General features: G+C 38.4%; 1 protein-coding gene across 1 annotated transcript in view; it reads right to left on the bottom strand.

The window, feature by feature from the left end:
• The window catches only part of LOC126284516 (Down syndrome cell adhesion molecule-like protein Dscam2), a 1,260,408-nt gene that overhangs the window by 130,679 nt on the left and 1,112,389 nt on the right, over positions 1-17,340 (bottom strand). Inside the window, exons 14-16 of the mRNA XM_049983498.1 lie at positions 16,170-16,308; positions 15,941-16,060; positions 8,044-8,220 (exon numbers count right to left, since the gene is read on the bottom strand). Of these exons, the coding sequence (XP_049839455.1) occupies positions 8,044-8,220; positions 15,941-16,060; positions 16,170-16,308 (436 nt within the window). The remainder of the gene's footprint in view (positions 1-8,043; positions 8,221-15,940; positions 16,061-16,169; positions 16,309-17,340) is intronic.

The following is a 17,340-nucleotide window of genomic DNA, read 5'->3' as shown; positions in this document are numbered from 1 at the left end:
AGGACCTTTAGTAAAGATGCCAATAATCTACATCTACCACTTTTGAAATTTATTTCTAGACAAATGTGCGTAAAGTTTCTGCGAGAAATTGTAAGATTCTACAAAGACCATAACAGGCATATTTTTCCATAATAGAGATAGAGAAAATCTACTTATCAAGAGGTGGCAGATAGATACGGACAAAGGCACAAAATTACCACTATCAGAGCCCATATTTTTTTCTTTTGGCCAAAATTAGAAAAAAAATTGAGGAAAAGGAACAAAGCATTTACTAGTTTCTTTTTTTCTTTCATTGATTTTTCTTTTCTGTGCTTTTCATTTTCATTTCACATTTTTCTCATCCCAGATTGTTTATTACATACAGTATTTCCTCATTTCTGATATACCTACTACCTTGTCTTTCACTTCCAGGTTCTCAGGTCTTCAAACCTCATCCCATACCAACAATACATTTTTCTGTGTCAGATTTTTGCGTGTTACCTCCCGCACTTTTCCAGTGCCACAGGATCTTACATCTCTAACTATGAAACTCTACCCACCCCCACACTTTCCCCATTCTATCCCTGTTCGCACCCACTAAATCCACCTCTTCCAGTCACATCTGCCATCCCTCTTCAGCTTATCCACCCTTAAACCTGCTACCCACAGTAACATACATATATTTCTTATTGATTAGTTATTTTCTAATTTGACCCTTGTGACTTCTCACAAATTTTAGTGAGTTTTTGCCTTCCACTATCATCGTCTTCCTCAGATTTCATCTCGTTTTTTTCCCCCTTGTGCATCCATTTCGTCCTTTTTGTACTTTTCACACATATTTGGGTGTATTGTTTGCATAACTTTTCAGGCGTAATTCTACTTTCCTATGTAATTTTTCACATTTTTTGCATCACCATGGATCCATGCTCCTTCCATCTGCGTCAATACAGAAAAGTTTCCTTATTCCTAGCCAGATCCCAGTCACACATATTGTTCCTGTGTTGTTTCTTGGGTCATGAAATCCCCCCTAATGGTCTTACCATCAAATTACCCATCTCTGGTTGCCACCCCTCCTTCCACAATGACCTCCACCTGTTCAGATTCTGCCGCTCCCTAGCCCTCACCAACATAGCCCTGCAAAACCATATCAACCAAGCCCAATCCTCCTTGTAGTACCTTCTCTCCATCCACAAAATTCTCCTGCTATGCAAGCCCAAATTCCTGGAACCCATAACACATGTTGAAACCCTTGCCCTGCAGGACCTTGAGCAACATACACAATGCCACCTCAAAAAGCTCTCCTCCTACTCACTTCCTACTCCCGCCTCGGAATACCACTGTCCACCACTTTTACAACCACCTCCAAACTTTCCTCAACCCCCTCATAGCTGACAAACCCTGTCTCGCAGACATACTACATTTGCCCCACCCTCCAAAACTCCCCCCCACCACCACACAGAACCCAGAAACTAAACAGACAAACAACACAGTTACGAACCTTTCCTCCAGAAGCCTTAGTCTCACAGAAATATCAGTCCTTTTCAAAGGCCTCACCTTTTGCCCCACTCCCAAATTCAACCATGCTGGACTAGTTAAAGACCTTCTCTCCTTCTCCCGGTCCCTACAGTGGAAATACTTTTTTGCTACCAACACCACCAATCAGACTGAAATGAGAAATGTCCTACCCACTATCCTTCCCACCCCTCCTACTGTGGTATTCCACCATCCACCGAACCTACACAATACACTCATCCATCCTTACACAACCCCCAATCCCTTACCTCATGGCTCATACCCCTATAATAGACCCAGATGCAAGACCTGTACTATACATTCTCCTACAACCACCTACTCCTGTCCGGTCACTAACATCACCTATTCCCATCAAAGGCGCATTCTACGTAGGCATGACAACCAATAATCTGTCTGTCCACATGAACGGCCATTGACAAAGTATGGCCAAGAAACAAGTGGACCACCCTGTTGCTGAACACGTTGCAAAACATGATACGCCTCATCTTATGACTGCTTCATAGCCTGTGCCATATGGATCCTTCCCACCAACACTGGCTTTTCTGAATTGCGCAGGTGGGAACTTTCCCTGCAACACATCCTACGTTCCCATAACCATCCTGGCCTCAACCTTCGTTAGTCACTGTCCTCACCCATCCAGCGCCCTCCCTATTCCCATTCCAGCACTACACAGCCGTCATTTCACCACCACACCCAGTCTTTTAATTTCTTTTATTTCTCTCCTTTCCGCTACTAACCCCCTCACCCCTCTGCACTTTCTCTCCTGCCTTCCGTCTAAACTGCAACACTTAACTGTCCGCCACTCCCACCATACTATCCCTCCCCCTCCCTGCCTCAGCCTCCTCCTTACCCCCACCCAGTCGCCACTCCCATCATGCACTGGTGCTGCTGTTCACAATGTGGTCTCAGCTCTCTGAGACTGCTGATGTGTGTGCAAGTTGCATTTGTGTGTGTGTGTGTGTGTGTGTGTGTGTGTGTGTGTGTGTGTGTGTGTCTACTGCTGATAAAGGCCTTAATGGCCGAAAGCTTTAATTGTGTGAATCTTTTTATTGTGCCTATCGCGACTCAGCATCTCAGCTATATGGTGAGTAGCAACTTCCCTTCTCTGGTAGTGATACATTTTTCTCTGTCATGCTGAATAGTAAGTTTCCCTCAGTTCATGTCCTGGATGACTTTTCCTGTATCTTAAGCTCTAGTAATGTCTTCTAGCCCAATTCTCTCCTTTTGGCTGTCGAAAGAAGGAGCCACTGGCTCTGGAAGTTGGCAAAGTGTTTCCATCTGCTGCCACTTAGAAGATTTTTCTTTGTCCATATTACAAACATTCCTTGGTAATTCACCGCTTTGATAGAAACATGTAGGATGTGCATTTTCTTTTGGGATTCTCTATCGTTACTTCTATTAAATGTGGTTAAAATTATCATTTAACCTAGGAAAGCACAGAAGATCTTTGTCACAAAATAATGGAATTCCTTCCCTTCAGACAAGATTCACAAAGACCACTAGTGACAATAAATTTGTGTTTGGATGGGATCTGCCTTGAGCAAATACAATTTTTGAGCAAATACAATTTTTTCTTCTTTTACCCAGAAATGTTTCACTGAAGTTATAGCATCATCAACGTTTTTCTTTTATTTTCTTTCTATTGAACAACAAGAAAAACGCTCTTTACTATCTATAAATATATAAACTCCACTATCTATACATAATATATAAATCTGAGTCTTTTTAGGAAACATTCACAAATTTTAAACCAGACAAGATTCATTAGATATATCTCGTTAGCACATGCTGTGGTCTTTGTGGTTAAAACTATGTCTGCATTACAGGTGTTTTTCTTTCACAATTTATGAAATCTGTGGACAACTTAAAATGCAGAAAATTATTTGTATCAAACATTTGCAAGTCGCAATGTTATAAAGGTTAACATCATTTTCTTGAAGATTGTTTATATACGTTTGTTTGTATGTGTGCTTTTGTGACTTAGTGTCATCTGAAGGTTCTCTGATGGCACAGCACAAAGTTCCGTTGTGGAGAGCTGCATATTCATTCATCATTTCTTTTCATTAGACAATGATTTTCTGTGTTCAGTACTTTTCATCACCTACTAGTGGCTTTTTATTTTGTAGTGGGTGTTGCTGCTGCATTTGAGAATTTTTAAGTCTGTGTTTATGTTTGTTAGTCTGTGTTTCATTTCTGTAAGATGTTCTGTGGATGTAGAATGACAGCTGTTACAATGTACTTCTGTGTATCTAACTGCTTGTCTGTCCAACAGCCGGCCAGTGTGGCCGAGCGGTTCTAGGCGGTTCAGGCTGGAACCGTGCAACCGCTATGGTCGCAGGTTCAAATCCTGCCTCAGGTATGGATGTGTGTGATGTCCTTAGGTTAGTTAGGTTTAAGTAGTTCTAAGTTCTAGGGGACTGATGACCTTAGAAGATAAGTCCCATAGTGCTCAGAGCCATTTGAACCATCTGTCCAACACAAATAAATTGCAGTCCTGACATGTCAGTCAATAAAAACAAAATACATTGTGCTTGTCTGTATTGGTATTCATTGTCCTCAGTTTTATTTGTATTGAGACTACATCTACATCTATGTGATTACTCTGCTATTCACAATTAAGTGCCTGGCAGAGGGGTCAATGAACCAACTTCAAGCTATCTCTCTCTCTCTCAAATTGCGCACTGGAAAAACGAGCACTTAAAGTTTTCTGTGCGAGCCCTGATTTCTATTTTTTTATCATGATGATCATTTCTCCCTATGTAGGTGGGTGCCAACAGAATGTTTTCGCAATTGGAGGAGAAAACTGGTGATTGAAATTTCAAGAGAAGATTCCATCGCAATGAAAAATGTCTTTGTTTTAATGATTGCCGCTCCAATTCACGTATCACGTCTGTGGCACTATCTCCCCTATTTCGCGATAATACAAAACAACCCACCCTTCTTTGAACTTTATCAATGTCATCTGTCAGTCCTATCTGATACGGATCCCATACCGCACAGCAATACTCCAGATTAGGGTGGACAAGTGTGGTATAAGCAGTCTCTTTACATCTACTGCACCTTCTAAGTGTTCTGCCAAGGAATTGCAGTTTTTGGTTTGCTCTAACCACAACTTTATCTGTGTGATCATTCCAACTTAGGTTATTTGTAATTGTAAACCCTAAGTATTTAGTTGAATTTACAGCCTTCAGTTTGTGTGACTTATCATACAATTGAAATTTAGCGGATTTCTTTTAGTACTAATGTGAATAACTTCACACTTTTCTTCATTCAGGATCAGTTGCCATGTTTCACACAACACAGATACCTTATCTAAATCATTTTGCAATTCATTTTGGTCAGCTGATGACTTTACAAGAGGGTAAATGATAGAATTATATGCAAATAATCTAAGAGGGCTACTCAGATTGTCTCTTATGTTGTTAATATAGATCGGAAACAAAATAGAGCCTATAACACTTCCTTGGGGAATGCCAGATATTACTTCTGTTTCACTCGATGACTTTCCATCTATTACTACGAACTGTGAACTTTCTGACAGGAAATCACGAGTCCAGTTGCACAACTGAGGCGATATTCCACAGGCACATAGTTTGGTTAGATGATGGTTGTGAGAAATGGTGTCGAAAGCATTGTGAAAATCTAAAAATATGGAGTACGTTTGACATCCCCTGTCGATAGCACTAATTACTTCATGAGTATAAAGAGCTAGTTGTATTCCACAAGAACAATATTTTTCTGAATCCATGCTGACTATGTGTCAGTAAATTGTTTTCTTCGAGGTACTTCATAATGTTTGAATACAGTACATGTTCCAAAACCCTACTGTAAATTGATGTTAGTGATAAGGGTCCGTATTTCAAGGGATTACTCCTATTTCCCTTTTTGGGTACTGGTGTGACTTGAGCAACTTTCTAGTCTTTGGGTACGGAACTTTCTGTGAGCGAGTGGTTGTATATAATTGCTAAATATGGAACTGTAGTATATGCATACTCTGAAAGGAACCTGACTGGTATACAATCTGGACCAGAAGCCTTGCCTTCATTAAGTGATTTAAGCTGCTTTGCTACACTGAGGATATCTACTTTCTGTGGTTTCCTGAGACCCTCTATCCTAAGTAACCGCCCAGTGCCTTCCCCACAGCCCCTGCTACCTGTGTAGCTGCTTCCTGCATGTAGTGGACTCATGAACTATTAAGCAGAACGCGGAAAACCACCACCCGATGATGCAAAGTCAAGGAATCTGCAGCCTACACGGTCACACAATGGCCTGAGCCTCTGATTCAGATCCTCCACTTGGCTCTGATCCAAAGGACCACAATCGGTTCTCTCGATGATGCTGCAGCCAGTGAACTCCGCCTTAATCGCGGAGGCACGACTGGCCGTCTTTACCATTTCCGGTAGCTGCCTGCGAGAGAAGCTACTCCGATCCAAAGCGACACACGTCATTGGTGTCAACGAGGGCTACCACCTGCAGTTGGCTGCACCTTGTACTCTTCATGGCATCTCGGAGCACCCTTTCCACATCCGGAATGGTTCCCCCTGGTAGGCACACGGAGTGCACACTGGCTTCCTTCCCCTCCTTGCCAGCCATGTTCCTAAGGGGCCCCATTATGCACCTAACATTGGAGCTCCCAACTACCAGCAAACCCACCCTCTGTGAATGCCCAGACCTTGCAGGCCAAGAAGCTTCCTCTGGATCAAGGTGGACAACTACATTTGGCTCAGAGTCTTCATCAGCCATAGATAATGTCCAAAACCTGTTCGTCAAACAAACCGGGAAGGCCCTATGATCAGCCCCACAGAAAGTCTTTCACTGCCTGCCAGATTTTGGAATGGTCTCCCACTTGACCATGGGTCAGGGGTCAACCTCAGTGCAGACAGTACCTGGGGCGGACAGAGCAGTGGGACGGTCGGGGGACACATGGGTCATGCTCGATGCCCTTGCATCTCTGCAAACAACCGCGGTGTGATGCCCTTGACAGTAGCCTCAAGCTCTGTGACAGAAGCCAATACTGCCTGCAGCTGTGAGCGAAGGTTCACCAACTCAGCTCGCATCTGTACACAGCAATCACAGTGACTATACATTTCTGAACATTTTCCTGTTTGAAACTCGCAGAAATATGTAATGAATAAATGGTGCGCCTTATTAGCAGCAGGAACTTGCAGTGCTCTCTCACTGATGGGCTAACCGACACTGAGTTATCTGTTGTACGTTTTGTACATTATTTTTTGAGTATTTTGCCTGTATTGTGGGCTGCTTTGTTGTTGTAAGTGAAAGTGTATCTTCCACTTGTTGCTGTGGGTGTTTCTTTTTAACATGGGTGTTCTGCTTGCTTGTGTTCTGTGTGCTAACATTCTGTGCTTGTATGTTTGGGATGACCAGTTTGTTTCCGTGTTTTAGGTGCCCCTTTTCATTTTTTTTTTCTTCCAATTTTATGGTTCAGTTTGTCTATAATGTCTGTGTTGTATCCATTCTCTACATCTATTTGTTTGATTACCTGTAGTTCATTTTTGTTGTTGTATTCACTGAGTGGAATTTTATTCAGTTTGTGCAGCTTGTGTTGAAAACTGGCTTGTTTGCATGTAATTTGGTGGTTTTTGTGTATAGCTGTGTTGGTGGTGGTGACTTTCCTGTGTACGGAGAATATGAAAGACCACTTAAAATTGGTGTTTGTGGAATTATAGCACAATTCCATTCCTGCCCCTTGGTTATTATTCCTCGTGCAGCACAACAAAGATGGCCGCCTGAGCTGTATTCCTAAACAGTTTGAGAAAGTATATATTGCAACAACAAAGTATAAATATACAAACCTATTGATAAGAACCAAACTATAACAAAAACTTATCACATGATCAGGTTTGGTCATGAACATCACATTTATTTAGGATTAACTATAGGCAGGAATATAAAATGCAATTAACACTTAAATAGGCAAGATGGTATAGTCTGAATCAGTCACAAAGTAATGGAAAATTACAGATACTGTGTAAATGGCACTGCATGTGAAAGACTTCGGTGATCAGTTGCTAGGTTTTGCTTATATCTGTAGATCCTGAATGTGTTGTGTTAAGGAATGATATTGAAAAAACACTGACAATAACAGCATTATAATCATGGGGAAAAAGGACAAACATTTTCATTACCTAAACTCAAGGATATCTTGAGATTTCTTGTAGACAGGCACTTTCAGAATTTCAAAAAGATGTTAAAAACCAGTAAGTAAAATGAGCGCACATCAGTCACGGACAGAATAAGATTAAATTCAAATAACTTTTCACATGATCATTCATTCTAAGGAAAGAAACATGAAACATATTGCTTGCCATGCTTTTCATTTTATTCCATTAGTACATTTTTTTCTCTTGGCCTACAGAAAAAAACACCTTTCATTTAAAAAACATCAATATGCATAAAAAGTACTGTGTTTCATAACATATTGCTGTATCTTCTACCCTGGGTTGCCTTGGCAACTAAAAACAGGGGTAAAAAAGATTAATACAGATACTAAAAACAAACTGTTTCTATTACCATTGACCGATATCTCAACAACCTTACTGAGGCCAGCACCAATACTGTTATCTGCACGACATAAGTAGAAACCTTCCACCTCTGATGATGCAGATGGAATGAAAAGTGTCCCATTTGCCATCACAACTATTTGGGAGTCTGATGAATCGATTGGTTGGAAATCTGATGCTTTTCCACCTGTACAAAAAAATAAAAATGTGAATTTTTAATTCTTGACAATGAATTGTAAGTTCTCTTTAGCTTCCTGCAAAAATAAATATATTTTGTATACTAAGAGATAAAACTTCCTGATAGACTAAAACTGTGTGCCAGACTGGGACACAAACCAGGAGCCTTGCCTTTCGTGGGCACTGCTATGGTATCCAAGCATGACTTGCGTTCTGCCCTCACAGCTTTCCTCCCGCTAGTGCCTGTCTCCTACTTTCCAAACTTTTCATAAGGTCTCCTGTGTACCTACCCAATATGGCACACACTTTTAATCTTGCAGGAAGAACACCACACACTCTATCTTACAATGAAAGATTTATTCTAGAAACTAAGAGACAGATCTTTCTCCCAACCTCCCCTTCCACTTCATCCAAGTGCTTCCTCCTTTCATCTTGTCAAGTGCCATTTTCATTTCTTTCCATGTCAGGGACTATACTCCCCCCCCCCCCCTCGGAGTTTACTTCTACCTTACTTCTTTAGCGTATTATCCTCATCTGCAAGTACTGAGTGTTGTATTTCACAGACGACCCTGCTTTCGGATTTGAACTCAAGTCTGTTTACAATGTGATAATGTCCAAAGACATCAAGGAATTGTCAATTTGGTAATGAAAGGATGTGTGGGGAGGCTGGAAAAACATAAGCAAATTCAAATATATGTAGATTGTGGTAGTTATACGGAGATGAAGAGGCTTGCATAGTATAGACCAGCATGTACAGCTGCAAGCCGGTCTTCAGACTGAAGATCACAACTATTTGATATTTGCATCATCTGTGAAATGTCTAAGGTTACTGTTAATATTGTCTGAAAGACATTAACGGCAAGGGTTCTAATACGCTTCTTTGGGTCACTCCTTAAGTTACTTATACATCTGTCAATGACCCTCTATCCTGTTGCAACCTTCCTACCAAGATGTTCTCAATCCAGTCACAAATTCATTTGATATCACACATAAGCATGCTTGCATTCATAAGGGTTGGTATAGTACATTTTGAAGCTCAAAACATAATTCATGTACCTGAGTGCTTTGTCCCATGACATTCAGAATATCTTGCGAAAAAAGCGATAATTTTGTTCCACATGAGCAAAGTTTTTTGGAACCCATGTTGGTTGATATGGGGGGCACTCTGTACAACATACCTCATTATGTTTGAGCTCAGAATATGTTCTAAAATCCTACAAAACATGGACGTCAGAAATATTGGATGGTAGTATCACTTTCATGATCCTTCTTGTAGGCAAGCGTGACCTGTGCTTCCTTTCAACTATTGGGAAGTTTTTTTGTTCAAAGGATCTATGGTACTCTATGTTGAAACAGAGACTAACTCAGCTGCAAATACTGTCCAGAATCTGATAGGGATTCTATTAGGCCTGGAGCTTTGTTCAATTTTTGCGATTAAAGCAGTTTCTTAATGCTACTGATACAAACATTTATCACTCATCTTTGCAGTGGTATGAGAATTAAACTGAGCAGTAGTCCTGGAATTTACTTTGTAAAGGAATATTTGAAAATGGTTTTCAGCATTTCTGCTTTTGCATGGCTACCTTCAGTATCATTTCCTATTAGAGGTGGGTCATTTGTGAAGGAACAGGCCTACAGCGAATGGAAGAACTGAGGAACGATTTCTGGTAAATTGTCGTTCACCATTCACTTCGGTCAGTCCCGATTCCTGGAGCAGTCAGTCCTTGTGCCCTGAACTGTTGCAGCCGATCTTCGATCCAGGAACAGTTGCAGCCTGTCTTGTTTCCACCTCAGTCTTGTTATTTTTGGGTAGTCACTCATTCCACATTCCATTTAAACTTTACTACAGTTATATAATTTACATAAAAAATAAGTTGAATTTGATTTATGCATTTTTTCATACAGCAAACAAAGAAATCTACTTATCTCTTCATCGTTTTGGTCAACTATAGAAGACACATTTATCACCAGACAACTGTTTTTTTCTTTTTCTTTTTTTTGTTATTTGTTTCATCTGCTTGACTGAACAATTGTTTTTAAGATTTTACATCAGTTTTAATTGTAATGTAAGAAAGTTTACATAAAACACGATTTTCACATTTCTTCAAAAAATAAAAAATAAAAATAAAAATAATAAAAAGATCCATGACACAGAGGGCGCTTCTTATTTTTCAAGTTTGGTTTCAGTTCCATAGGAAAAGGGGAAGGGGTGCCTCTCCACTTGAAAACTAATATAATGACACAAAATTGTATTTATTTTTTATGGTATCTCAAAAAATATTGTTCAGGATTCTCTTGCTGGCGAAAAACTTTATTATTTTTGACTTAATTAATACTACATTGCTACATCAACTTTAAAAATACAATCTGTAAACCTACTATTTACTATGTGTGTGAGGTAAATATGACCGGCAAATCACTTATCCTTCGATGAAATGTCTTTTCCTGCCATAGAATCTTTAGGATTTGATCAATTTCTATTGGAATCTGTATGTACCTCCATCTTCTGCTTCTCCTAAATGATCCAGCATAATGACTGTTTTCATTTTTGATTCAGAAGATTAAGGCACGAAATTAATAGACAGGAAGCATAAGTGATACTTAAAAAAAAAAAAGGAAGGAAGATTGGGTTTAACGTCCTATCAACATCGAGTTCATTAGAGAGGGAGCACAAGCTTGGAAAGTACCAAGGACGAGAAAGAAAAGTGGCTGTGCCCTTTCAAAGGCACCATTTGCCTGGATTGGTTCAGGAAACACACAGAAAACCTAAATCTGGATGGCTGGATGCAGGTTTGTAACATCATCCTCCTGAATGCAAGTCAAGTGTGTTAACCACTGCACCACTTTTTCAGTTTTTGTAAAATTACACATGAAACATCACTATAGACAACCTGAAATATACATATCAAATTTTGAAAGAATTCTGAAAGCCAAATGTGAATTTTGGATCTGAAGTGACACAGAACCATCCTACATACATAGTGGTAAGGAAAATACAAACTGCAATCTGTTCTTGTGGTCACAGTTCAGCTTCCTCAAGGAACATAAACTCCTTCGATACCATACATAAATGGCTTTTGTTATCGACCACACATTATGTATCCCTCTGGAGCATGGAAGATACTCTATGACACCATTCCCTGAGAAGAAAATCTGCAGTTAACTCAAAAACTATTGTTATAATCATCTCATATATCCTATGCCTGCAAGGTAAATACAAAAGATAATTTTCCAAAATGTTTTTGATCAAAATACACTCACTTTCAAAATGGGTTGCATTTTATGCCATTGTGACAGAGACTGTGATTTGGTGCGATTGAATGTGTGTGTGTTTTATTTTCTGAAGAAGGATTTGGCCAAAAGCTAAATGTGTAACAGAGTTTACATTGTGTCTTACAGTGTGTAAAGATGACACTGGAGTTGCAGTTCTATCCTTTTCCTTATATTGTTGATTTAACAGGAAAGCGATTCAGTGTGAGTTTTATGGACAACTTTTTCTTGCCCTTTCTTTTGTTTGTTAGTTAAATGACTGAAATTTGTATAAAATTAGCAGCAATGGACTAGTAATGGATTTTTCTTTTCTTTTATTTGCAAATATATTTGTGCATAAGATTTATCATTACATTAATGCATAATTTACCGAGTTGTTGATTTTCATATCTGTTTCATCTGCCTGTTCTCACTCAGAAGTTCCCTCTCTGATCTTAATGTCATACTTTGAAGTTGCATTTCCATTAAAAAACAAAAATGTCAACTTAACTCCAAAGAGAACAAATGGATTACAACAGGAATTAGAATCTCTTGCGCAGAGAAGAGAAGGGTACACAATATAGCAAAGACACAGAACATGTCTCATGAATTTCATTTCCATTCTTTATACCTGAAGAATTACAAGAGGATCCTCAAAAATGTTGTAAGGAAAGGTAAAACAATGGCAGATGACAAATACAACATTCAAAAAACAAATCTAAAGCTATATGGGAAGTTAGAAATAACCAAACAGCAAGTGCAACCAAACAATATAAAAATATAAACTTGTATTATGGAGCACAAACAAATATTTTGCAAATGTGAGTAGTCAGTGAATGAACTGGAAGAATATAACAAAACATCACCTCCATCATCCAATAGCATGAGAAATGTGTCTACATCATTGTTCATTTTGCCCACAAATACTGAAGAAATTTTACCAGTTATAAAAACCTTGAAAACAGGATTCTCATGTGGAATTAATGGAATACCAGAAGCAATTATTAAAAAAATTCTGTCTTGCCTTAGCTGAACCCTTGACACACTAATGCAACAGCTCACTGGCATCAGGAACCTTCCCTTCATTCTTAAAAACAGCACAACTGAAACCACTGCTCAAAAAAGGAAATCCAGAAGACATTTCAAATTATAGATCAATAGCCCTACTGCCTGTATTTTCAAAAATTTTAGAATTTTTTTTTATAAGAGACTGTCCAATTTCCTAAATAAACATAAAATCCTCTGTCCCTCACAGTATGGTTTCAGGAAAGGCTATTCAACTGAGAGTGCAATATTTGAATTTCTTAGTGAAATCTATGTTAAACTGGATGCAAGTGAGTTTATGATGGGCACATGTCTTGATTTATTCAAAGCTTTCGACATCATTGACCATAATGCCCTACTGCATTAGTTTGACCTATTAGGAATTAGAGGCATATCCAATTAGTGGCTCAGGACATACCCACGTGGTCAAAAACAGGTGGTTGAAGAGCAAAATACTGATGATAACAAAATCAGCTACTACTACTATTCAGGATGTGAAAATGTGTAATACGGCATCCCTCAAGGATCAGTATTAAGACCCACTCTTTTTCTCCTCTATGTCAATGATCTTATGTACAATGAGTATTGCCAAACTACCTTCCAATTTGCAGATGATACAAGCTTCCTTATTAGTGGGAAAACAGAAAAAAACTGAAAGACTCTGCTATTCAAACAATGAACAGTGGTTCAGCTATAATAAGCTAATTATTAAAAAAGAAAAGAGATTAGCACTTAACTTCTATAATCTAAAAGGAAGGCACCACCCAAACAAATAAGCAGAACCAAGGGACAGAGTTCTTGAAAGTGTTGACAGCACAAAATATCTGGGACTCTGGCTCCAGAACAACACAAAATGGGAGGTACACACTGAATATTTACAAAGAAAACTAAGCAAAATCTGCTACATGATAAGGATCTTAAAAACTTGTTGCTACAAAGCCAGCCTGTTAAATGTACACTACTCATATGTGCATTCTGTAATTAAATATGGCATCATCTTCTGGAGCAAGTCAACAACAAATATTAAACTTTTCAGGATGCAAAAGAGGATATTAAGAATTATTGAAGGGGTAAACAATAGGAAATCATGCAGACCCATATCCAAAATAACGTCGGTACTTCCTCTTCCTAGTATTTTTATCTATGAAATGTCAGTTTTCATAAAACAATATATTGATAGACACGCATATATCTTATTAAAAAATGAAGATATACACACATACAATACAAGACAAAAATTTGATCTTTATATGAAAAAGGTGAGAACATAATTGCAACAAAAAGGCACACTACATATTGGGATAAAAATTTAGAATAATCTGCCTAGTCATATTAACTCAGTAAGTGAACTCAGTAGTTTTAAGGCTGAACTAAAGGCATATTTAACTGATCATTGCTTTTACAGTCTGACAGAGTACCTAGAAACCAAAAAATAAAAATAAAAATGACTTGTGGATATTGTACTTTGTATGTTTCTCTAATGTATGCTGCATATGTGATTCTTTGCTAAATTACTTAAATATCTAGTCCTTAGGAATGCAATACAAACTGTATTTTATCTTGTAAAGACTTAAACTATGTCCAACATCCTTGTATATATTGTATACATGTAGGATTAGAAAGGACTAAATAAATAAATTAATTAACCACTGATGACTGATTCCATCCACGTACCTTGGGCATTTTCTAACTACTCACTGATCAAAAATTGGTTATCTTACCCCACTGTAAGGGTCTTCAAAGCAACAGTATGTGCTAATTTGTCAAGGTTTTGAGGGAAAAAAAGGTCTTGTTTCTTTTCCTTGTAAAGTTTCAAAGACCTCCCTGCACATTTATGTAGCTGCTGGCATTGCTGATATAAACCTTTCTAATTTCAGTGTGTGTTTCTGAGCTCCTGTGTTGCAAATAATTAGTTTAGTTAAATCTTCACATTCCACACAGTGTGACACTTTAACTACACATCTATTTGCATACCCACAAATTGTAGAAGAAAACTATTAATGCTTGTTCAACAGGAAATAGTTTATTTCCAGTTATTTCATACTGTCATTGCCTAAACAAATATATACAATTTCCTGTAAATGAACTGCAAACCAAGACATTGAACTTGCTATGACTAAAAGCTTCCCTCAAAAGTGGTTGAGCATTGCGGTTGTCGGCACTGTGTCATAAAGAGGTTCTGTAAATGTTACTTCACCAATGAACTACTTCCCAAAGATGAACATGTTTGCCCATCTATAGTTCCTATACCATCCTTGTGCATCTGAACACTGACTTTGGTGCCACAGGCAGCCTTTAAAAAGTCTAGCTTTTCTATGGGTTTGTGAGAGGTCTTTTGATAAAATTCTGCCAAGGTGGCCATAGGAGGCCTCATGCATTGCCTTTTTCAAAGCTAAAAGCTTTTCAGTTCCAATTTCTCTATTTTTAGCCCTATGCTTTGTTTTACACCTATTAAACAGTAGTCACTGTTTCTTCAGAAGTTTTTATACAGACTCTGTACATCAAGGAGGGTCTTTCCCATCATCAACTGTTCTGTTAGGTAGGTATGTATGTATCCAGTACTTGGTCAGCTGTTCTTGTAAACTTCAGTCACAGTTCCACTAAATGCTCCAACTTAGAGATAAATGTTTTAGCTCCTTCATAAAGATATGACACAACTGGTTATTTATTGTTTACTGAACATGCAAATCTTTCTACTCATTTTAGTTGCACTCTGTACTTTGGTAGTCAATGGTCAGTGATACCTGTTTTGATGTAGACATGTTCAAAGAGCTCTGTTCTACTTGTTACCATTACGTCCAATATATTTTCTTAAGGTTCGGATTCTGAACAATTTGTTCTAAGTAGTTTTTAGAGAAGGGATTTAATACTGCTCATTACATGTAAAATTGTTGTTATTTCAATTGACTAATGGATGATTAAAGTCTCCTCCAGTGATGACAGTATGACTGATGTCTCTTGGAATTTGTGAAGTGCCTACTTCACATTTCTTACTGCTGTTGTTATATTAGTATACTGCATTATCTTAATGAAATGAAATAGAATCCCTGCCCACTATTTCTTCTTTTCAGTCCTATGGCCTGTTCCTCTTCTGCTGGTTATGAAGTAAAACATGATTCCTAGATATCCAAGCCAGGAATGTATATTCACCATGTCCAAGGTTCTCACTGAGACCAGCATTCTAAATAACAACAGAGACTTTTTGAAGCTCATTATTCATGTCTTGCAGAACCTGTAAACTGTGCTTGTCATAACCAGCTGAAAACTGTACTGTTTGACTTACCTTTTCTCGATTCATACAGACATTATGCTTCATAAATCTAAAAGCCTTCAGAGAAATGGAATGAGTCACATTATGCTGTTAACAGACAAAAGCAGTCACAATAAAATGCAAGTGTAAACGCTTTTGAAGTGTTTTTACAAGAGTGTTTTCTCACCTTGACCTTGCATCCAAGAAACAACTGGATGAGGGAAACCTTGTGCCTGGCAATGAACAAACAGTGAATTCCCAGCTAGAGTCGACACATCCTGCGGCTCCATCAACCACCGAGGAGCGACTGAAACAGAATATATGAGGATGAGCATAGTCTCCCGCAATATGTTTGGCTTTTTGTATGGCATCTCTACAAGAGAAAAAGCATAGTAATGTCAAAATCATTAACTTACCATTCACCTGCAACTGTGAAGAGTGGTTAGCACTAGCAGCATTGTTTGAAGCCACACAGGTGTATGTTCCACTGTGTTGTGAAGACAGCTTATTAAATATAAGCAGACTGAAAAATTCTCCCCCATCTTTTTCTGTGACCTGCATGGTATGAAGATTAATAATGATGGAATATGAAAGCTGTTCAAAGGCAAGCAGCAAGTTTGTAACTTGCTAATAGGACACGTTTGTTAAATTAATAGAGTACTGCTGTTCAAATTTAAATATCATGACCATTGTATTAGCATTATAGACCTATATAACAGAATAATGATCTAAGCTATCATATATTATACTATTTCTCATTTTCATTGTTTTCTGATTGTCTAGTATTTATAAATAGACTGATGTCCAAAATTAAAGCAGCAAACGAAAATTTTGCAAGGTTGCAGTTATTTTGCCGCAAAACAATTTAAACAGGTTATAGTACAGTACAAACAATGTAAAGAATACAAAATATCAACAACTGCAAAAAGTATAAAGGTAGACAAAAATGTTCCTAATTTTTTTCCAGCTTAATGGATTTGCACATACATTCCGACAACTGATTACTGTGCTCAGCATGGTGTTTGACCACCTCTAGTAGCAATAAAAGTGTGACGATGACAGGACATGCTGTGAATGATGTCATCAATCTCACATTGTAGCAATAACGTGCATTCTTCATGCTAAGCTGCTCGCAGTCTTGAAGAGTGGTTGGTGGATGCTGACGTGATGCAACCCATCTCCGTAGTGATCCCACACATACCCTATGGGATTTGAATCAGAAGAGTGAGAAGAACACATCATGGGTGCAATATCTTCAGTTTCCAAGAAAACATCAACCACCTTTGCTGTATGAGATCGAGCATTATTGTTCTTCAATACAAAGTTGGACCCACAGCACCTCACAACAACCACACATGAAGTCTCAAGATATCTTCACTATACCTGACAGCAGTTAATCCTTGATGATTCACCTGTACTATTTCATGAAAAGCTGTTCAAATGGTCAACATAATCTCTGCCCATACTGTTAGGGATCCTACTCGATATCAGTCTCTTTCCACAATGTTTGTGTCCTGAAATCGTGTCTCACATTCCCTCCAGATGTGAATCCATCGAGACTCACACTCTAGACCAATTTGGGACTCA

Source organism: Schistocerca gregaria, chromosome 1 (genome assembly GCF_023897955.1).
Source record: "Schistocerca gregaria isolate iqSchGreg1 chromosome 1, iqSchGreg1.2, whole genome shotgun sequence".
Lineage (NCBI taxonomy): Eukaryota > Metazoa > Arthropoda > Insecta > Orthoptera > Acrididae > Schistocerca > Schistocerca gregaria.
Note: the sequence above shows the minus strand (reverse complement) of the source record. Positions and strands in the feature narration are given on the sequence as shown.